Consider the following 24,172-nt stretch of genomic DNA (forward strand, 5'->3'; position numbering starts at 1 on the left):
AAGTCGTTCTCTGCACTTTGTGCAATGATTAGTATTGTAGTTTTCACATGTTTCTTTCGATACTCAAAAAATCTGAAGTAAAAGTTATATGCATACTGAAAGCATGTGTTGAGTTGATTGTTAATTATTCATGCTGGAGTCATTCAAACGAAAAGGCGTACAAGCATTAATTATTGGAAATTTGGAATGGATAAATTGACACGGAAACGCATATGAGAAAATTTTAGCAGTATGAAATTTGTACAGACGCCGTTCATAGACCCTGGAACGTAATGAACTGTACACATGTTTTGTCCTTCTTAACCTAATTTTGCTGATAATTTTTCCCATTGAATTCAGACAAATAATGATGTGTGACAAAATTATTGAATAGTTTAAATACGTATGCAATTTTTGCAATGGAATTGCATATATTATGGATTAATTGCAAGCCCCAACAGTACAATATCAGACGGCAAGTAAACAGTGTTAATACTCTGTTCATGCTGTATATTAGACGTTGAATTATGACACAATGATCTAGGGAAAATTTATTGAATATTGTAAATCTGTGTGCAATGTTTCAATGGAATTACATGCATTATAGATGAACTGCATGCCACAACGGCATGATAGTGAACGGTGGTGATAACCTATTCATCATATACACAACACATGAATACACGTATATGTGCCAATGAGTTGTTCTCTGAAGAAGAAAAAATACTGTAAAACCCAGCATTAACGCAACCCCAATATTAACACAATCCAATTTTTTGGACCCTAATTATCACATTATAGTGGGGTTCCACTGTACTGATTATATACTATGTGTATACATATTAATTACACCCTAGTACAAAAGCTCACACATCAGAGAATTTTGGACACAACCACTAAGTAAACAGCATGTCAGTCAAGTCTTCTGTTGCACACAAACTTTTACCAAATAAAAAATCCTGAAATTGCAGAAGTAGACAGGTCCACTGTTATCAAAACCTCAGTAATTAGGTCTGATGTCTTGGACATTCTCTTGTAGGGGATGTAATTTGAATTTTACCACTTCTAACATCATGATCATCAGACTGTGTTACGTTTATGGACCGTTGGTTTAAGCAAAAGATCCTATTGATGGGCTTCATTAATTGATTAGCAGGGTGTTGTTGGCTGTGTCAGCACCATGCGGTGATGAGCATTCAGACCAAAGCAAGGTGTAACTAATATTTATTGACAGATGTTTGATTTGTGATCATACTGTCTTTAGAAATGTTTTATCCATTTGGTTGGCCAACTTTGGTTGCCGCCATATTGTTTGTTCATTTGTATAGTCTTTGTATGCGTATTTATAGAGGATAATGCTTGAAATAAAATACCTATAAATATGCCAATTTGTTTTTTGAATACAAAACCATTAAAAGTAATAATGAAAATAAATGAAACTACTGTGTACATTCCATAGTCATTATCATGACAAATATCTTCACAATTTTATTTTCTCTAAAATATTAGCTAAACTTTGATGGAGATTTTTTGAGTTACAGTAAATCCTGGTTTATAAGTAATGATGGTAGCCTTGCTAGAACTGTGCAGGGGAAATAATAGCTATCATAAAAATCTCTCACCTATGTAAAATTCTCTCTCTCTCTCTCTGTTTCTTTCTGTCTCTCTCTCTCTCTCTCTCTCTCTCTCTCCACACTTTTTATCAGTAATAGAATTAAAATATAACCTTTTTTTCTTAAAATGTAAGAAAAATTTACACTGGCTGCAGAAAGTGAAAGTTATTCATTCATTAGTTTATTCAGTGCATTTCATTCTAAATTTTTCATTTCTCAAGACGTTATAACCCTTGAGGCCTCTCATATGCATCTGGTACTAATGCCTATTTCCTCATATTCACATCTGGTATCTGGTATCATTCAGGGTTCACACAGTCCTGAAAAGTGCTTGAATTTGAAGTCATGCTTCAAAAATTACTGGAATAGTGCTTGAAAATGCTCTGTTGTCCTTGAAATTTTTTGCAACAAAAATATTTCAATGAGAATATTGTTTTATTTGCTGACATAAAATTCCAGAAAGAAAATAAAAGATCCATTAAAAGAGTTAGAAACCTGATCTTCCTAGATTTTTAAGAAGTCCAGTTGTGTAGCTTATGTACTCATTAGTGCTCAGCTTCATTTGGATTGTAGCCATCTCATACTGTGAATGAATGGATGCTGTATTGACTAGGTCATTAAGGGTGATACAGAAAAGTTGGTAAAGAGTTATTTTGCAATGGGAATCATATTTTCAGACAAGGTTGGCATAAATCAGGCATCATACATGCTGTTTGTATAGGTAATGCCAGGCATTATATACACACTGTATATGTGGGTAGTGCCAGGCATTATACATATATATGGGTAATGCGAGGCATTATATACACACTGTATATGTGGATAGTGCCAGGCATTATACATATATATGGGTAATGCAATCATTATATACAAACTGCATATGTGGGTAGTGCCAAGCATTATATATATATATATATATATATATATATATATATATATATATATATATATATATATATATATATATATATATATATATTCTCATATTATTAGTAGATGGAACAAATTACTCTTTAAATGTGCCATTTAATGTCATTCTTAACAATGCATGGCACAATTAATTGTTGTAGATGGATATGTATACTTGTATGTATGACATATATGTTCTTTTATGTTTACAATGTTTTTACTTTATAATTATATTTTAATTTAGAGGTATGGACTTTGTAGTCTGAAATAAAGAATTCTCATCTTATCTTATCTTAATGCCAGGCATTATATACACACTGTATATGTGGGTAGTGCCAGGCATTACACATACATGTATATATGGGTAATGCCAGGCATTATATACACACTGTATATGTGGGTAGTGCCAGGCATTATACATATATATGGATAATATATATGGATAATGCCAGGCATTATATACATACTGTATATGTGGGTAGTGCCAGGCATTATACATATATATGGATAATGCCAGGCATTATATACACACTGTATATGTGGGTAGTGCCATGCATTATACCTATATATGGGTAATGCCAGGCATTATATACACACTGTATATGTGGGCAGTGCCAGGCATTATACATATATATGGATAGTGCCAGGCATTATACATGCTGCTTATCATGCTTAAGGGTGAGTAATGCATTAGTACAGTTGTTGGTAAGTATTTTGGTTGCCCTGTGAAGTGTGAGAATAGTGTCAGTACAGTTGATACGACAGGCCTGTCTGCAAACTCCATTAAATGTCTTGAGAATATTGTAAATGCTACCATTATGTCGATACATTGTAAACTTCACTAAACTACCAATGACAACCCATCTAAAGATCAGACAAGTTGATGCATGCATTGATAATAGTTATCATAGGTTGTGAATTGTAATACAATCAATATTTGGCACAAGTACATCGTTGCACCCCTTGATGAAATGACTGCACCTCTATTCTCATGCCCCAATAACCCCTAGATGAAAGGACTGTACTTCTACTCCATTGCACAAAAACCCCTAGATGAGTACAACCTTTGGATGAGAGAACTACATTTCTATTCTACCCTAATACCCCCAAACCCCTAGATGAGAGGATTACACAGCTTTCCCATTGCACCAGAACCTCTAGAAGAGAAGACTGCACTTTCACCCCTTTGTTGAAAACCCCTAGATGAGGACTACACCATGACCCCCATGCCTCAAAACCCCTAGATGAGAGAACTACACTTCTACTCCTTTGCCCTAAAGCCCTAGGTGAGATGTATACATACCTTTCCATTTGCCCCCAAACCCTTAGATGAGAGGACTGCATCTCTACCCGCATGTTCCAAACCTTTTGTTGAGAGGACTACACCTCTACCCTCATGTCCCAAAGTTTTTGTTGAGAGGATTGCACCTCTACCCGCATGACCCAAACCTTTTGTTTAGGGGACCACACCTCTACCCCATGTCCCAAACCTATTGTTGAGAGGACTACACCTCTACCCTCATGTCCCAAACCTTTTTGTTGAGAGCAGTACACCTCTACCCCTTAGTCCCCAAACCACTAGATGAGTGGAATGCACTTCTACCACTTTGCTCCAAAACCCATAGATGAAAGATCTACACATCCTTTGCCTCCAAACCCCTAGGTGAGAGGATTGCAGATCTACCCATTTGCCACAAAAATCCCTTGATGAGGGGACTGCACCTCTACCCTCATGCCCCAAAACCTGAAGATGAGAGGACTATGCCCCTATCCCTTTGTCCTTAAAAAGTCTATAAATATCTTGATTAAATTAACTATGTGAATCTGAAAAGTCCATAAATATCTTGATGAAATGAAGTCCTTATAAAGTCCATAAATATCTTGATGAAATATCTATATGAACCATGTCTTTTTTCACTACCATTGGTATAAGTTGTATTTTTTTGCTCATTATTAACCCAAACATAAGACAAAGATTGCATATTTTGCCAACTACTTTTAGTTCCATAAGTGCAAATGTTTGACAAAAAATAATGGTTCTTCGGATATACAGGTTAAATGAGACACTAACTTATCTTGTATGGGGTGGGAAGGATATACAGTTAAACATGCAGGTCTTAGGAAATTGAAAAAAGGAATTAAATGCAACAATCACATAACAGGAATAATGGTGTGTAAGTTTATAGATAATGTATCATTTGTATATAGTATGGTAACTTTGATATGTTCAAAAGAAACTTTCATTTTATATATGCCATGAAACTTCATGAATGCAACCCAGAGTAAAATGCATGGGTATTCCCTGGCTATTGTTAGAAGCTATGAATGTCACTACAGTGTCCCACTCTTGAATGGTGCCCTTGATTAGTGTCCCACTCTTGAATGGTGCCCTTGATTAGTGTCCCACTCTTGAATGGTGCCCTTGATTAGTGTCCCACTCTTGAATGGTGTCCCACTCTTGAATGGTGCCCTTGATTAGTGGCCATCTGATCTATACAACCAGAATCCCTTTGCACTAACAAGCCTGTGTTCAAAGTTCCCCTCTACGATGGCCACCACTCAGATATAACAAATAACTGTTATTTAGTGCAGAAGATGTTTATTTTTCCCTTCACGATAAAAAAACATGCAAACTTTACCCATCACAATCAGCAACATGTCAAATTTACCGCTCATATCAACATGACATTTATTCCAAAATGGCAATAAAGTGCTTGACTTTAATCTATACATAAAAACAAGTAATCCAATCATCCTTACTGGAGTGTGTTCCTTAAACACTAGGTTTTGTCACTTTAATTACTGACTGTTATTACCACTGATAATTATCAAAATGATAAAAGCTAACCACCGAAACTAAAACCATTGATCATCCTTTGTAAACACAGAGCGTTTCTTGTACCAGTAAACTATAAATTGCCAATGAAGGAGGAAGTTGTTGCAAAAAGTGCAAAATGATATTCCTAGTTTAGAAGGAAAGTGACAGCAGTTCAACTAAATGAAAAGAGGGAGAGTCTTTTGAACACTGCTGAGATATTTGATGCAAGAAAGATTCAAATAAACATCATCAGTTATGTATTATTCTACAGTAGTGGGAAAGTAGAATGGACAGGCTATATGAGAATGGTCTTGTCACCCTCTGTAAGTAAATGTAATTTTGAGGTTTTATCCTAAATGTTCTATCAAGTCCAAAAAATATAGAATATTCCAAATGAATTCCAAGTCTGGAATGTGCTGACATACCAGTAGTCTTGGTGTATCCAAATGGTATAATCCAGAATGTCTTTCAATGAATTCACAATAATTCCAAAGTAGTGTCTTTGACCTGAATCTAATAAACTATTCCTCTCAAATTATATCCGAAGACATCTTAAAATAATTCCATGAACTGAACTTTCCTCAACCTTGTATAAAAATCCAAGGCAGTAACATAACCATCATTTGAGTCTTCCAGAACATCTGAAGTTTATAAACAATGCTAAACAACTTATTTAAAACATGTCAGAAATAAGGTACATGCAAAAACTCTATCTTCAATCATGGATAAAGGTCAGGCACACAATACCAATTAAATATACATAACATGTATGTTATGGAACAGACTTGGTCTCTTTTTTTTACTTTTTTCTTGTTTATTAAATCCATAATGAAGTCTAAGATGATTTTTTTTACATTAAATAATCTGTACAAGAAACATTACTTGGAACACTTTAAGAAGAAAACCTGTTTGCAGCAAGCTCACAAGTTCAGTTACAGATATTTTGTAATTGGATATATCTATTGATATCTACTTGGCAAACTGGGTACCATGGTAACAAAAGCTAATAATCTCCAATGACAATAATAAATCAATGTTACTTGGTTTGCTGTCTTATGATATTACTATCTTGTGATTTTTATTTTGAACCAGTCATAATGAACAATGTACTCTGACTTTTTTGGAGATGGAAAATTTGTACTTACATCCATACACTGATTATGAACATTGTGATTGCATTTACTAAGCATGTTTTATATTGTTTTATATGTTGGTCACCAGTTTATATTGATTCAATGATTGTTTACTTTTTCCACTCATTATTTCATTTGAAGTTTATTTCTGCATAGTTTAGTCCTTTGAAGATCAGTGAGATTAAATTTATCACCCATTTTGTTTTCATGATTACAAGGAATGTATAATTCAAAATGTTTAAAAGTTTTTATTTGCTCTGCTGGTCATAGATGAGAAGAGCTTATGGGATGGTCTTTGTCGAATATGTCATCCACCATCCGATATCTGTTTATTGTCACAAGTTTTGTTATTGCTGTTCCTCCTAAACTACTTATAGGACTGCCTTGAAACTTTACACACACATTCAACCCATGGTCTTGTTCAGGAGTCTCAAACTCAAATCACCACGAGGGCCAATGAGGATTAGTACATTGGCCTGAGGGCTGCATCACTGAAATTTTTTTATACAGTGAAAGTGGCTCATATTAAAGGTAGATGTTGCAGACAAGAAGTAAACTAGGCAACAATTGCATTTTTATAAAATTGGCTGGCTGTAAATAAAAAAATTGGTATTATTAATTATTTTACAAAATTCTGCGGGATGTGTGTTTGAGGCCCCTGTTATAGTTAGTCCAGAATGAAAATGTGCTGCTTGCATGGCCAGTACAGCCACCAAAGTGACCTACTTGAAAATCTAGCTATAACTTAATCTTCCTCACAAGATGGTCATCTCAGCATAGTTTTTTTGCCTAATGACTTGTGATTTCTTTTTGGTCTGAAATGAAAATCATGCTGCTCAAACATACAATGTGGCCTCCACAATGCGCCTTTTCAAAATCTTGTTATCCCAACTCATAAATGAATGGTCATATCAGCATGGGGTTTTTACTGAAAGACTTCTTATGATGTCTAGTTGGTTGTAAGTGAATAGTGCCAGTCTGATTTCCAGTGTATCCGCCATCTTGAAAATCTTGCTGTAGATTATAAATTCACCTAACTGACTTTTGATATCAATATTGTGGAAATGATGCTAATCTGATATCCATCATTGCCACCATGGCAGTTATCTTGAAAATCTTGTAATCTGATATCCATCATTGCCACCATGGCAGTTATCTTGAAAATCTTGTAATCTGATATCCATCATTGCCACCATGGCAGTTATCTTGAAAATCTTGTAATCTTATATCCATTATTGCCACCATGGCAGTTATCTTGAAAATCTTGTAATCTGATATCCATCATTGCCACCATGGCAGTTATCTTGAAAATCTTGTTAATAACAAGATTTTCAAGATAACTGCCATGGTGGCAATAACAGATATACAACTTACAAAATGGAAAGTGAAAAAATTATCAACATCGGTTTTCTTTCGGAAGATTTCTTATGATATTTTGTTGCTCCTAGATAAATAGGGTGCCAGTATTAAATCCTTCATGTCCACCACAGCAGCATGTTTGAAATCTTGTGATTGTTACTAGTATCAGAGATGGTTTCAGCATGCAACAGTTAAAAGAAAGAAATGGTCTTGTCATGAATTTTTGGGAAATTCTTTACAGACATTAGAGGAGGTCTTTTTATATTGTGTGCCATGTATTCAGCAGAATTGTTTTATTTAAATGAGATTGCATTTTATTTTTAATGGCACTCAACAGATTATTGGCTTTATTAGTGGTTCCCAACCTTTTTTGTCCTTGAACCTAAAAAATAATTTTTTTGAGCCTCTTGAACCAGTTTCCACATTTTGATACATTTTGCCACACAAAAAAATCCTTGCAATCCACCAGAACATTCTCATGACCCTGATTTGGATCGTGATCTGTGGGTTGGCAACCACTCTGCTGAGGAAATGGGAGCTACTGGGTATATGCCTTTCCGAAAGATACCCAAAAAAGCCAACAAGGGATGGCCTGGGCAGGTATTGGGCCTGCATCCCTTGGATTAGGATTCTGATTTTCTCCCAGCTGAGCTACTGTGGCTTCCTTATTTAATTTAAAATTTTTAAATGCTTCCAACTGAATGCAGCTCTTATTATCCATAATACTAAAGAATTTTAGAGGCAGTTGGTTATATGAATGTAAAATGTCCATTTCCTGAGGGGGAAAGGGTTAAAGAAAATGCATTTACTTCTTTTCAGGTCAGAAATATTCTGAATGTCTACAGTTGTTAGTGTTAACATTGTTTGTTTTTTTCAGAATGGCAACCTCTCAGTTGGTGACCAGATATTAGAAGTTGCAGATAAACCACTTATTGGGGTCCCATATGATAAAGTATGTATTCAGATGATAATAATTTGGTTTATTTCCACCCACATAATTAGTATAACCATGGTTTCTACAAATCGTATCTGGTATAATCAGGTGGAACAGTTTTAATTATCCATTATAATCAGGTCTAACAGCTTTAATTATTCAAAATAATCAGGGTATAACAGTTTTAATTAGCCAGTATAATCAGGTATAGCAGTTTTATTTATCCAGTATAATCAGGTATAACAGTTTTATTTATCCAGTATAATCTGGTATAACGGTTTTATTTATCCAGTATAATCAGGTATAACAGTTTTAATTACCCAGTATAATCAGGTATAACAGTTTTATTTATCCAGTATAATCAGGTATAACAGTTTTATTTATCCAGTATAATCAGGTATAACAGTTTTATTTATCCAGTATAATCAGGTATGACAGTTTAATTTATCCAGCATAATCAGGTATGACAGTTTTATTATCCAGTATAATCCGGTATAACAGTTTAATTTATCCAGTATAATCAGGTATAACAGTTTTATTATCCAGTATAATCAGGTATAACAGCTTTAATTATTCATTATAATCAGGTATAACAGTTTTGACTATCCAGTATAATCAGGTGTAACAGTATTTATTATCCAATATAATCAGGTATAACATATTAAATTATTCAGTATGATCAAGTATAACAGTCTTAATTATCAGTGAATCTTAATCACCGAAATAAATTTATCACCATGTCATTCATAATGTAACACGTTAATACCATATGTACTCACATATTAGATCCAACTTCACCAACCCAGATCTGCAGAAGCATAGCAGTGGAAGATTTGGTCTGTTCAGTTTACTTGGATTAATCAGTAGAACAAACTACATAGACACAGATCTTGCCAGTGCATTTATGCAACAGCAGATCATTCTGTCTTTTTGGGCTGTTTGACACCACTTATAAGTAAGTATCAATGGACCACTGATCAATACTACCCCTGACAAAGATGTGAGGCATCACAAAATATGCAGATGTACTGGACAAAGTGGTTTGTTGTATATTAGGGCCAGATGCCCAATGCCCATATTCTAATGAATGGCCACTGAATTTTATACACAAATCCAAGTCATCATAACTTCAACATTTCTTTACTGTTTCTCATGAAATTTCTAGAATACACTAAACAATGAACACTAATTGACATAGGGAAGTGTCAACTTAAAATAATGAACACTAATTGACATAGGGAAGTGTCAACATAAAATACTCTGATGGTAAATCACAAGTATATATGATACATCACTGTCAATCATGATAGGTCAGTTTGCAAACTTAGACCTACAGCTTCTCTGATTGTAGGTAGAGTCACAATAGCCCTTCACTTATTGTAGGTCGATTCACAATAACCCATTATGATTGTAGATCAGTTCACAGTAACCCTTCATTATGATTGTGGGTCAGCTCACAATAACCCTTTATTATGATTTTGCATCGATTCACAATAACCCTTCTCTGATTGTAGGTCAGTTCACAATAACCCTATTCTGATTGTACTTCAATTCACAATAACACTTCTCTTATTGTATTCACAAAAACCTTTTTCTGATTGTAGTCAATTCATAATAACCCTTCTCTGACTGTCGGTCGATTTACAGTAACCCTTCTCTGATTTAGGTCAATTCACAATAACCCTATTCTGATTGTACTTCAATTCACAATAACACTTCTCTTATTGTATTCACAAAAACCTTTTTCTGATTGTAGTCAATTCATAATAACCCTTCTCTGACTGTCGGTCGATTTACAGTAACCCTTCTCTGATTTAGGTCAATTCACAATAACCCTTCTCTGATTTTAGGTCAATTCACAATAACCCTTCTCTGAGGTCAATTCACAATAACCCTTCTCTGATTTTAGGTCAATTCACAATAACCCTTCTCTGAGGTCAATTCACAATAACCCTTCTCTGATTGTAAGTTGATTCACAAAAACCTTTTTCTGATTGTAGTCAACCACACAATAACCCTTCTGATTTTAGATTGATTCATAATAACCCTTCTCTGATACTCCACACTTTCAATTCTCATAAGTATATTTTGTCTGCCCCATCTCACCCCACCTTCTGTAAGTGTGATAATTAAAATTGACATTTATGTTAATTTAAGATAAAATTTAACTTAAAATAGGTGCTAAAATTTTCCCCAAGATGATAGCTCAAAGGTAAATATAACAGATAAATGTAACTGTTGTAAATTCTGTCTGAATCTGTATGTACCAGTCAGGTGGAGGCTGTGATGTTGTCTGTATGTCTGTCCATCCATCCATCCATCTATCCATCCATCCATCCATTGATATGGTCTGGCCTGTCCGTCCATCCATCAATTGACATTTGCTTTCTTTGTGATAATTTGAGTTCTACCAGATGATAAATGCAAGAAATTGAACTACTGACTTGCTCTTTTAGGATCCAAGGAAGCGACTTCTTCGGTGGCCATGTGGTTAGAGTGTCTGCCTCGGACGCAGGAGGTCGTGGGTTCAAACCCCAACCAAGTCATACCAAAGACCTTTACAAATGATACTAACAGCTACCTTGTTAGATGCTCAGCATTAAGAAGTTAGTGTTAGGACTGGTCAGCCTGGTGTCAGGATAATGTAACTGGGTGGGAGATAATGTTATATGTCTGCAGCATGATGCCCCAGTGCTAAACATCACTATAAACTGCCACACTGCAGACTATTAGCGATATGACTGAAACATTGTTAAAGCTATGTTAAAACTCCAAATCACACACACAATACTAGGAAGTACTAAATTTAACAGCTGACTTCCCCATTTAAGATACAAGGAAGCACTAAATTTAACAGCTGTCATCCCTTTTGGGCTACAAAAAGTAAATTGATCTTGGAATCCAAAGGTAACAGGTCAAGGTGGTTACTGCCTTGAATCACAGTTGTCATTCATGAAGTGTGTAATTAATTTTCAACCTTTGACTTCATGTATCTTGTAAAAAAAGAAGCTCATATCTTAAATTATTATTTCATTTTTTGTTCTTTTCAGGCAATAGAAATTCTAAGAAATGTCCAAGGTACTGTGAGATTAAAAGTGAGAAAGGTTGGAGCAGATAATTTTGTAAAGGATTCTTCATCTCCTCAAAATATCCAGTTATCTAATGTTCCAGGTGAATGACTTCATTATCTTTAACATATTTCTCAGCTATTATTAAAATTCTGCCTCTTATTTTGCAGTTTTAAAAAAATCATATTAAGAAATAAATATCAAATCCATCTTTTAAAATGTTTTCTTGTTGACTCTTCAAGTATGCTGAACATGACACCATTTTAACTTGCTATACAGTAGAACCTCAGACCTGCCAACTCGTACGATTTTGCCGTAAGTCTTATGAAAATAACCCTTCAAATACAGACTCGGCATACTAGCAAAAATTACGGAAAAAAGACCTTTGCCGAAAACTCCGGATAATTGGTTCAAACGCTTTAAACTGCACCTGTTTGTTCATGCGAAGCCTCTGCTTGATCAAACTGTTGATTATAGAATTTTTAAAAATGGCATCCAGAAAACGATGCATGTTTAAAACAAATAGGAAAGTAAGCTTCACATAAAGTGTTAATAATCAAATCAGAAGAATAAAAAGGAGTATTCAGATTCTTGTGAATAAAAGTTTAAAAAGACAAAATTACGTTTATTGGACATCACATGCCAATTTGTGTACGTTTCGTAGTGAGAGATATGATTGTCTTCGTCATGTGAAATGGAAAATAATTTCCAAGAAATATGTCAGGTTGAGAGATAGCAACAAGCCATTGAGCTGCATAGGGTTTGTAACTAGAGTTTGTGCAATTTTACTAGTGGTAAATAAAGCCAGCACATACTTTACAAACTTTTCAGTTGAACATAATGTTTATTGTTGATGCGTCAAACTTTTAATTACATTTTCCAGTTTTATGATAGCAGTTATTGATATTTTGTTACACCTTAATGAAAACTGGTCAATCTTACGGAAAAAATCAACTGTCTTACTGAGACAGACTTGTCAGGGTTGGCAGGTCTTTAACCTGTCTTGAAAGACCATCCCTTCTGCCAAAAACAATGGTCTCTAGACAGTTGGTCTCTCAAAACAGGTCATAACACTATATAATCAATAAATCTGTGCATGGAGATCCTGGACTCTCAAAACATGAAATCTTTTGTAGCAGTGGTCTCGCATGACAGGTTTTACTGTATTATTTTCTCTTTGACTGTGGAGGTGAAAAGACTGCTGAGGCATCTGACTGGTTGGTGATTTGCATGATAACCTTGATAACCTGGACCGGCTTCTTCTTGTTTCGTCTTGTTTTGTTATGTATATTTAATTTGTATTATTTGTTGGCTTTTTTCAGTGATTATATGTTATGCATATCTGTATTTTTTGCTTCACCTTTGTCCAAAATCAAGTTAATGGTGTACCTGACCAGTGACATTTATTTTGTAAACAACAAAATACATAGTCAATATTTTTTCTGTGAACATGGATTTAATATTCAGATTATTTATCAATGAAAGTAAACATGTTTAATAATAGTAATAATACTAATAATAATAATTATAATTAAAATGACTTTATTTAAAGAGGGTAACACAATTAGCTAAGAACTAATCTACCTTGAGGCCCTCATACAAAGGAATTTATTTATTTTAGCTGCATCTCTGAAGCCACTTACTTCCATCTGAGACTACAGTTATTATCAACACATTAAGTATTGGAATTTATTTGAAATACCACTGGAATTCAATTGGAACTTCATACATTTGGATTTGTGATATAACTTTTAGGACCATTTGGGATTTAATTCGCAATACTTTAAGTTCTTTTTAAATTTTCACTTTGTATTTTAAGGAAATAAATTATATGTTGAATTTTACAAACCTACTTGGTTTTGCTCTTTTTTCCTACTTAGTTTAAGACCATAGAGTCATAATAGTTTCAAAACATAACTGTGTCCTTTAAGTGTTTTGATATAAAATTACCCAAAAAATAAACTTAGATAGTTAAAGATTATATTTTTTCCTGTTATTTTATTCTACTCCTTATAGTAAAGAAATCAGCATTTTTCTTGCATGCAGAAGGATCATATGTTTGAGATTGGAATGTTCTAGATTGCATTCTTGTAATTCTCATAACTATATATAATTATAGTGCTTTATTTATTACTTACAGGAGAGTCTTCTACAGATCCACCCACTGAGTCAGGAGACAATCAGGTGCCAGATGACGAGTCAGCTGACCCACTGACATGTCCTATCATTCCAGGGAAAGAGACTGTGATAGAGATTGAAAAGGGCAGAACGGGTTTAGGCCTTAGTATTGTGGGTGGAGCTGATACACTATTGGTGAGTGCCTTGTGGAATAATGGAACAAAGCAAAAATTATTTTAATGGAATCAGATGACAATTATAGAGATAAAAATAAACAAAATTCTGGCATTGTTGGCAATGGCAGTAACTGTCTTGTTTATAATTGATAAGCAAACAGTGGGTTGAAATCATGATTTACATTTGGAAATCAGGCTGATGCTAAACAAATTTGATGGAAATCCTATTGATGCTAAGAAATCTTGATGGAAATCCTATTGATGCTAAGAAGATTTGATGGAATTCCTGCTGATGCTTAGAAATTTTTTGGAAATATGGTTGATGCTAAGAAAATTTGATGGAAATCCTGTTTTTTGCTAATAAAATCATGTGATTACTTTGAAATGACTGTTCCAGTGTCATTCTTGACTCATCAGATGCCCAGTCTTAGTAAACATTATTGGCATGAAAATACACCCTGTAGGACAAGCTTTGTTCCCAGGGTTTAGACTTGTAATGTCTTTGGCTTGGGATTTTCCTGTCCTGTGTTTTGTTCCCATTGATCAGGCTTGCCATGTCCTTGGCTTGGGATTTTCCTGTCCTGTATTTTGTTCCCATGGATCAGGCTTGTCATGTCCTTGGCTTGGGAATTTCCTGTCCTGTATTTTGTTCCCATGGATCAGGCTTGCCATGTCCTTGGCTTGGGATTTTCCCATCTAATATTTGTTCCCAGAGATTAGAACTACCATGTTCCTGACCTGGGATTTTCCTATCCTGTATTTTGTTTCCAGGGTTCAGGATTGCATGTCAATGGCTTAAGATTTTCGTGTCTGATATTTTATTTTTGGAGTTGGATGATTAACAGTTGTGTTTTTAATTGTGGATCAGATTGCAAAATCAAAATCATTGTACTCATTGTATCAATTTTTTTGGACATCTTTGATGTAAATGCCGTTGTTAACATATCATGTTGATCTTGACATCTTTAATATAAATGTAGTAGGTTCCAAACTTATCAATTGATCTTGACATCTTTGATGTAAATGCTTTAGTCAGTGTATCAATTGATCATGACATCTTTGATATGTATCATTTGATCTTGACATTTTTTATATAAATGCCGTAGGTTCCAAATGAGAAAATACCTACATTGAAACAGCAGTTTCTTATTATCATTGAAGTTTTTGTTGTTAGTTGATCATCTCAATGTTTATAAGATTAAACTATTGCAGCTTGATTGTTAGATTTAAGAGACTATTGAAGCCTTCATGCCTGATTGGTAGATTTTAAAAAGAAACAACTAAAGCACTCATGCCTAATTGGTAAATTGAAAAGCAACTACTGAAACCTTCATACCTAATTGATCCACATATAAGCCAACCCACAAGTCTGAGACAACATCACAAGATGCATGCAGCAAGTTCTAAATGCATTTATTTAGGAAAACTTATATTAGCAAAAATTACATGTATACCTCACTCAGGGATGGTATGTATGATTATTACAAAGAAATGGTATAAATGTGTTTGAAAAGTCAATAAATGTATATAAGTTTCTTTTTTCTTATTGTTTTTGCCTGATTAAGATTTGTGCATAACTTGATCAGATGATGACAAAAATTAAGCATTTGCGGATTGCTGTAACATTATCTCTCCATTTTGACTTGATTATTGTTTATGAGTTATTACATTAGACTTTTGATGTCATTTATTTTGCCTTGAAATTGTAAATACCTAACTCTTTAAAATGTGATCCCAGTATGATAACAACAAACAACAATAGGGTTTGGTTCAATGCTCACAATTAGGCTAACGAGCGTATTTACATTATAGCATGACTCAATGTACATTGTAGGTTTGGGCACACGCTGAATTTTGTACATTCTTCTAAATGAAGTACATTGCTTGGATTTGAATCATGGGCACCACTGCACGAAGCTTTAATGATATATCCAAAATACAATAGTGAGGTTTCAGAAATAATGCTTCAAAAAGTATGCTTATACCGTAAAAACTGAGTTGTGATTTTCTTTGATATAAGTGACCTTACACCCCATTTTGCAAAACTACGGTAATTGTGCTAATGGATGGAGTGAAATGTAATTACACATCAAAGTACTGGTATAGTTGTCAGTCAATATTTTCTCTTAACCCAAGCCAGTTTTGGGGTTTCACTGATTAACTGGCCTGTATTGCAGTTGGAAAACAAAAGACAAATCTGCAAATTATAAACAAAGGAGATGCAGAAACACTGCTTTACGTTATGTGGAAAATTATGATTTTGTTTCAGCCAAAAGTAAAATCGATTGATGATGATCTTAGTTGATCTATATTCAGAATTTTAGCCTTTTATTTTTACCATTCTTTTATGAACATGTAACAGTTATGCAGGTGATGTGCTGTGCACAATTGAATGTGTGTACCTTTTCATAAAGATGACCTCAGTTTGTAGCATCGCTTATATCATCGAAAAAGAGTAAATCATGAGCACATGGATCAGTGTAAAGAAACAGTTATTACCAACTAGCTGAAGCGTTATCTGGAAGAATGCAATTTTGTCAGAATAATTAATAAAGCCAAATGTGCATCTGATATGTTTGGGAATAAACAAAGATTCAGTTGACACTAGGCATGATTGGCACTGTGTAAGTACTGTACATTATAGTACAGTCTGGTCTCCTGGGCAAACTCAAACTATCCCATGAACTATGAAGTCTTTATTTACCTTTATTTAACTTCCTGTTGGAGAAATCAGAAAATATGCACATGTAAAGTAATAACAAAAGCAATCATATTAGTTTATAACAGTTTAATACTGTTGGGACACTGAAATTTGTTGGTTTTTTTTACATGCATACATGTCCTAGGACACAGACAATTTTTTTTGTATCCCAAAATTTACAGCCATTATGGTAATCAGCAAAAAACATCTTAAAAACTTTCAAGTTTAGACCATGGCCTGGAGATATGCCAACCCCACTCCTTCCAGTCCTTTTTATTTTCCTAAATTATTCTGCTTAGACGCAAGTATGTACAGCAGTTTGAAAACAGATTACTCAATCCTTCATGCATAATTGGTAGATTGAAAAGACTACTGAAGCCTACATGCAAAACATTGAAGAGATTTCCTCTGTAGTAGCCATGAATATGAAAAGCTTGCTACATGTGCTGTCATTTTTATACAGAATAAACAGTTAGCCAGTGTTGTAATTAACCATTATAATGTAACACACTGTAAGATGTGTGCTATTGCTGTTATTATTGAATCTTCACTCTGACATCTAAATGAAATAGATGCTTTTCAGCAGGTTAAAAATAATCCAGTTTTAAGGATTGTGCATCTCTCTTTCTCTCTCTCTCTGTCTCTCTCTCTCTCTTTAATTATAAAGAAGAGACAGCTTTCAATGATAAAAGTATGCATTTTAAAATTATTTACCTACAAGGGAAACAGTATATTAACTCATCTGATTAGAAAGTGAATTAAAACAATAAATTTCAGGCATATGTGAAGATAACTGTTATGCAAATTCAACTGATAGTGTGTGTGTGTTTGTGTGTGTGTGTGTGTGTGTTAGAGATTCATGATACTTATTAGATAATTTGGCTAATGCAATGGATAATGGAATGTATTCAGTGCATATGTTTTATGAAGCTTTATACAATTAAGATAGGGTATCAGAGGGGCAACTATTGAGGGACAGACCATAATAAATTGAGGAGACATATCATGGCTTGCACAGAATGGATTCAAATGATTTTCCACATTTAATTAATATAAGAAATAACAGTAAGCATGTTTTATCAATCTATCTGTTATTTTTAATAAACATTGTGCTTTATCAATCTGTTCTTTTTAATACATAATGTGCTTTATCTACGAAGAAGCAATTAATTTCAGAACGGAAATTATTACTGATGCAGATTTCTCTTTTATTATATCCTTTGATTGACATAACCTTCACAATAATGATTTTACCTGGTAAAAACCTTAAGAAATCATAATTTTTAGACATTTTTTCATAAGATAATACATGTAAAGCTATGGTTGTTAGTCATAAAGAGCAGCTTTTGATGGACTTCAGCAGTGGTTTACATCATCATGCTTTTCTTTCTTCAAATACTTTCTGTATTGAACCATACACTAAGATACATAATATTATTTTCTGTACACACTAAGGTACATAACATTCTTTTCTTTACACACTAAGGTACATTACATTACTTTCTGTACACACTAAGGTACATAACATTCTTTTCTTTACACACTAAGGTACATTACATTATGTTCTGTACTCACTAAAGTATATAGCATTATTTTCTTTACACACTAAGGTACATTACATTACTTTCTGTACACGCTAAGGTACATAACATTCTTTTCTTTACACACTAAGGTACATTACATTATGTTCTGTACTCACTAAAGTATATAACATTAATTTCTTTACACACTAAGGTACATTACATTACTTTCTGTACACACTAAGGTACATAACATTATTTTCTTTACACACTAAGGTACATTACATTATGTTCTGTACTCACTAAAGTATATAACATTATTTTCTTTACACACTAAGGTACAGTACATTACTTTCTGTACACACTAAGGTACATAACATTATTTTCTTTACACACTAAGGTACATATTCTTACTTTCTGTACACACTAAGGTACATAACATTACTTATTTAGGGGGAATTGGATGAGTAGTCTTATAATTGTCCCATTGTCTTTTTATATTAATAAAATATGTCAGTATCACTGCTTACAACAACAACAATAATAATAATAATAATAATGACTTTATTTAAAGAATAAGCTCATTTGGTCAACTGACCAATCTTCCATGAGGCTATCTACAATTATATGTACATGATGTACAGTTTTTACAAGTTGTGTCTTTTAACAATGTCATGTTTACCCCGACCCAGAGTAGCCCAGTTTGAAACATGTATAATCAAGGTAATTCTGACGGGTCATTGTTTGATGTCTTTCATTGCCGAAGGCTAGCACTAATCCGTTACGTAAGACTGTTGTGGCTAGAATCGAAAAACCGGACATCGGAGTTGCGAGGCGCCCGATAGCCAGTTATCACCTAGGTGTCGAAATGTTTCCAAGATCAAAAGAAATTGCATGAAGAAGTGGGAGTGTCCTAACTTCTTTCCCCAGCGAACAGACAGACAGGTTGAACTGGCCGCTAAGATGATTGGACAGGGGCACAGCGCCACCCAATCAGAATCGAGATGGGGGAAGACCTTGATTTGGGTAGAATGATATCCCTGAATTTTCCGGCAAAAGTTAGTTCGCTGAGAGAAATTACCCAGAGAAGAGGTTAGCGTAACTCCGAATAGCCATTCGTTATTGGCGGGAAAATCTTAGAGCGGGAAATTCTAAGTACAGAAAGCTTCAAAAGGTCAGTAGATATTTGTTCAGTCTTTGTGGAATGTGACTGCATTTTAATTGTAGGTCGTATGTATACTTTATTAGTACTAGAATCGTAGTACGAAGAATTACTTTGTTTTGTTAATATGTTTGCATATTTTGAAGAAATGAGTTGATATTTGTAAAGAATTATATAGCTTGCCAGCCGTCGTAAGAGTTAATATTGTAATTTACTATGTGGGTATTTTATAGTAGACTAACACATATGTTCATATGATTATAGATTTTGCCATTGTTGAATATTTGTAATGTACAGACATGCGTCTGATTTTGTCAGATTGTAGTACGATGAGATTAAGTATATATGTGTATATATTGACGTGACGCAATGTATTGATGTCTGTATAACAATTCACTGATACTGTGTTATTACGCCATTGTTTACCCTGCAAGAAGTGTGTGGGAATTTCGATGTGTATGCATGCGTGGCCGAAACAGTGACAGCTGTCTGATGGTTAATTGTCGTTATAGTGTGAGGTGAGGTTCGATAAAACATTTGTTAACGCCTTGTGGTTTTTCACAGGAAGCTTTGAGGGACAGACCAGTTTCAGTTGGTCCCGTAGTCTCAGATAGAGAGACGGAGGAAAGAGAAGAAAGGAGAGAACTCAGGACAAGTTGAAGTCTAGGAGCGAATTGGAGGAGGAGATAGTAGAGAGGGAAACAGAGACAAAGGAGGAGTTAGAGGAACGGAAAGAAGGAAGAATCAGCGGGAATAAATGAGTAGATGCAAGGACAGGGGGAAAATCGAACTCACACTGTAAATCACGGGATGAATTAGGCTGTCACTTGGTCGAGGGAAAGACGAGTGATTGGAAGTTATCGTTTTTAAATTATCACATTTATTAAATTGTTATTGATTGAATTTCATCTTTGTGTTCTCTATAATTTAACCGTCGGCATTGCTGACTGGGGGCTCAGAGCTGTAAATCTACATCACTAATTTAACTTTCTAACCTAACGAGCCAGGGTGGAACTTTCAATTTAATTTAATTAAATTATATTGGGAGAACCCCACCCCAATACGACAGAATGTCACAAACAACAATGCTTTTGAATAATTTGATAATTTATCTACTACAACTATAAAATAGTACAATTCATTACAGATCAGATAAAATACATTAATAACTATGGCTATTTACTGTCCAATTTTTTTTCCATCGAGATGCACGAAACTGATGCATGACTCTTCAGTAAACTGCCATTCCCTTTAATCATCAAGCATCATATAGTTTCTTGTCACTCAGAACACAGGTTATCTTCATTTGGTAAGTTCTGAAGTATTCATTAGCGTAGTTCTTTAACAAATTGTCTTGAACCCACCAAATTGTAGCTGTGAACATTTTTTCTTTATCATCCTATATACCAATGTGAAGTATGTAAGCATCAGATTGATCATATTATACTAATAACCAAACAGAATTACAATATGAGTCATAGATAGTGTATCCATATTGTTAAAAGTAGGAACAAGTATGGTTATAGATAGTGTATCCATAGTGTTGACAGTAGGAACAGTTAAGGATGCAGATAGTGTATAGCAGAGATCGACCGACGATGTTAATTGCTAAAAGTCGCACGCCTGTTTATAGCTCCCAGACTCAGCCAAAAAATGTAGGACAAATGAACCGGCTTTTGTGCTACAATATAATTGGTGGAACACACTGAAGTGATTACATCAATCCCTGAAAAGCGAAAAATTCACAGTGCTTCAAGACATTGTTGCTTTGGACTTTGTAACAGCAATAGTAGATATTCAGATCGTGAACATGTGTATTTTGGATTCCATTTCCAAAACCAAAAAATATTCTTGAAAACTGCGGGCATTAAGTGTGTGCTTGTGGAAGGGGAACTTTTACTACTGACAAAATCACAAGATGGACATATATCTGCAGTAAATATTTCATAGGTGGGAATAGACCAACGTTGGATCATCCCAACCCTATCCAAGCAACACTTACACTAAATCAGGTTTGTCATTTACATCTATTTAGAAACTAGAACATGTTCAATTAACATCGGGGGTGGATGTTTTTAATCAATAGATGTGCTAGTAATGCAAAGCCTTTCAGTTCCGTGATACAGGGGCGGATCCAAGAATGAAACAGAGGGGGTCTAGATAAATAGATAAATAAATTTAAAAAAGTACACAAGAGCTTAAACTTGAAAGAGTATATATATATATGTTTTTTATTATTTTTTTTAACAATAAATTTTCAAATGTTATCCTTGCAGGTGTCTAAATAACGGTAGATTACTACAGGCTTAATATACAAAACTGAACAAAGATGTTTATATGCCAAAAAATAAACTAGTAGTGGGGCCCATGGGGCATAATTTATGTATTACCAAAATTTGCATTTTATATATTACATAGTAAGACAATGTTACTGTTCAAATGGCAGCTTATTTAATATGCAGGAACCTTGATTCAGATATTTCTTTTTAAGTGTAAAAATAAAAGCACAAGTAAACAAACTTATAAATCTCACACATTGAAAATTCAACTGTAATATGTAACATATTTACTTACGTCTTCTGATTCGTTTTGTAGATACCAGAAGATACCATTATGTATAGAGCAACCCCTGTTTGTGATGCTGGGATACAAACTACCTAATATGGCAGTGATGTGGTTACCAATAAAAATATAAAGGAAACAATGATTCCAGAATGGTGGAAACTTCTTTAAAAAAAGACAAAAGTTGCATCACCAATACATTTTATTTTGATATTCTATCTAAAAATAAAATGATTCTTAAATATTTCAGGATGGCATGTTATATACTAAATGATAACATTTCTACATTGTCGTCAGTTTTAAAACTTCTTGTGTGTACAAGTGTATTATCACTAAAAGAATATACAACTTTATTGTTTTGAAAAGATACATGTAGATTAACTATTCAAAATGTTCTAAAAACATGAATTAAAACTGTTTTCAATATAGACTAAATCAAAACAGAGAATCATGTCAACTACTTCAGTATATTTGTATCTTTTTTCTGTCCACTATGGATATAGATTTTCCATTGTTGAAGGCTGTAAGATAAAAGCAGCAATAAAAATGCAGTTCCATACCATTGATTTGTATTTCCTTACTATATTATCACCCACTGTCATTGTTTGTCCTACATTATTTGTCACTTTTGTGTGTCACGTGATATGCATAACACATTTACATGATGCATCGCCGATCTCTGCTATACATAGTGCTGACAGTAGGAACAGGTAAGGATACAGATAGTGTATACATAGTGTTGACAGTAGGAACAGGTATGGATACAGATAGTGTATACATAGTGTTGACAGTAGGAACAGGTAAAGATACAGATAGTGTATCCATAGTGTTGACAGTAGGAACAGGTAAGGATACAGATAGTGTATACATAGTGTAAAAGTAGGAACAAGTATGGATACAGATAAAGTATACATAGTGTTGACTGTAGGAACCAGGTAAGGATACAGATAGTGTGTCCATAGTGTTGACAGTAGGAGCAGGTAAGGATACATATAGTGTATCCAGTGTTGACAGTAGGAACAGGTAAGGATACAGATAGTGTATCCATAGTGTTGACAGTAGGAACAGGTAAGGATACAGATAGTGTATCCATAGTGTTGACAGTAGGAACAGGTAAGGATACAGATAGTGTATCCATAGTGTTGACAGTAGGAACAGGTAAGGATACAGATAGTGTATCCATAGTGTTGACAGTAGGAACAGGTAAGGATACAGATAGTGTATCCATAGTGTTGACAGTAGGAACAGGTATGGATACAAATAGTGTATCCATAGTGTTGAAAGTAGGAACAGGAGGCATTGATATCTGGGTCTGTGTTGTTTGCTTTTGGACTAGACTTGTAAAGGAGTAAAAAGTGTAAATCTAAGACAGTAATGTATATTGCAAGCATTTGGATCAGATGTATAAAGGAGTAATATATAGTAAATCTAAGACAATAATAGTATATTCATGGAGAATGATTGTATAATTGGTAAATTTTTTATTGCAGGGAGCAATCATTATCCATGAAGTGTATGAAGATGGTGCTGCAGCTAAAGATGGGAGGTTGTGGGCTGGTGACCAGATACTGGAGGTAAGTGTACCCCTTCCTCTACCAACATCGTTGACAGGAGTCAGTTAGTGAGAGATAGGCTATATGACTGGATACATGTAGGGAGGGATAGGCTTTTTGACAGGATTCAGGTAGTGAGGTATAGGCTATTTGATTATATTCAGGTAGTGAGGGATAGGCTATTTGATGGGATTAAAATGGAGGGGGGATAGGCTATTTGAGTGAATTCAGGATAGGCTTTTTGATGGGATTTAGATATGGAAGGATAGGTTATTTGATGGGATTCAGGTATGGAGGGATAGGTGGGGATTCAGGTATGGAGGGATATTCTATTTGATGGGATTTAGGTATGAAGGGATAGACGTTTTGATGGAATTTAGGTATGGAGGGATAGGCTTTTTGATGGGATTTAGGTATGGAAGGGTAGGCTATTTGATGGGATTCAGGTATGGAGGGATAGGTGGGGATTCAGGTGTGGAGGGATAGGCTTTTTAATGGGTGTCAGAGAGGGAGGTATTAAACTATTTTTTTGCACTTACTATAATAAACAAGGGAATATCAATTAAC

General features: G+C 34.4%; 1 protein-coding gene across 5 annotated transcripts in view; it reads left to right on the forward strand.

Moving 5' to 3' along the window:
- LOC149807235 (multiple PDZ domain protein-like) overlaps positions 1-24,172 on the forward strand; it is a 453,425-nt gene that overhangs the window by 392,154 nt on the left and 37,099 nt on the right. For all 5 annotated transcript variants that reach the window (XM_089963870.1, XM_089963877.1, XM_089963884.1 and 2 more), the window contains 4 exons: positions 8,689-8,763; positions 11,796-11,916; positions 13,954-14,126; positions 23,543-23,626. In XM_089963870.1, coding sequence (XP_089819996.1) covers positions 8,689-8,763; positions 11,796-11,916; positions 13,954-14,126; positions 23,543-23,626 — 453 coding nt within the window. The remainder of the gene's footprint in view (positions 1-8,688; positions 8,764-11,795; positions 11,917-13,953; positions 14,127-23,542; positions 23,627-24,172) is intronic.

The sequence above is a fragment of the Sinohyriopsis cumingii genome, chromosome 1, assembly GCF_028554795.1.
Source record: "Sinohyriopsis cumingii isolate HCF-2022 chromosome 1, ASM2855479v2, whole genome shotgun sequence".
In the NCBI taxonomy this organism is placed as follows: Eukaryota; Metazoa; Mollusca; class Bivalvia; order Unionida; family Unionidae; genus Sinohyriopsis; species Sinohyriopsis cumingii.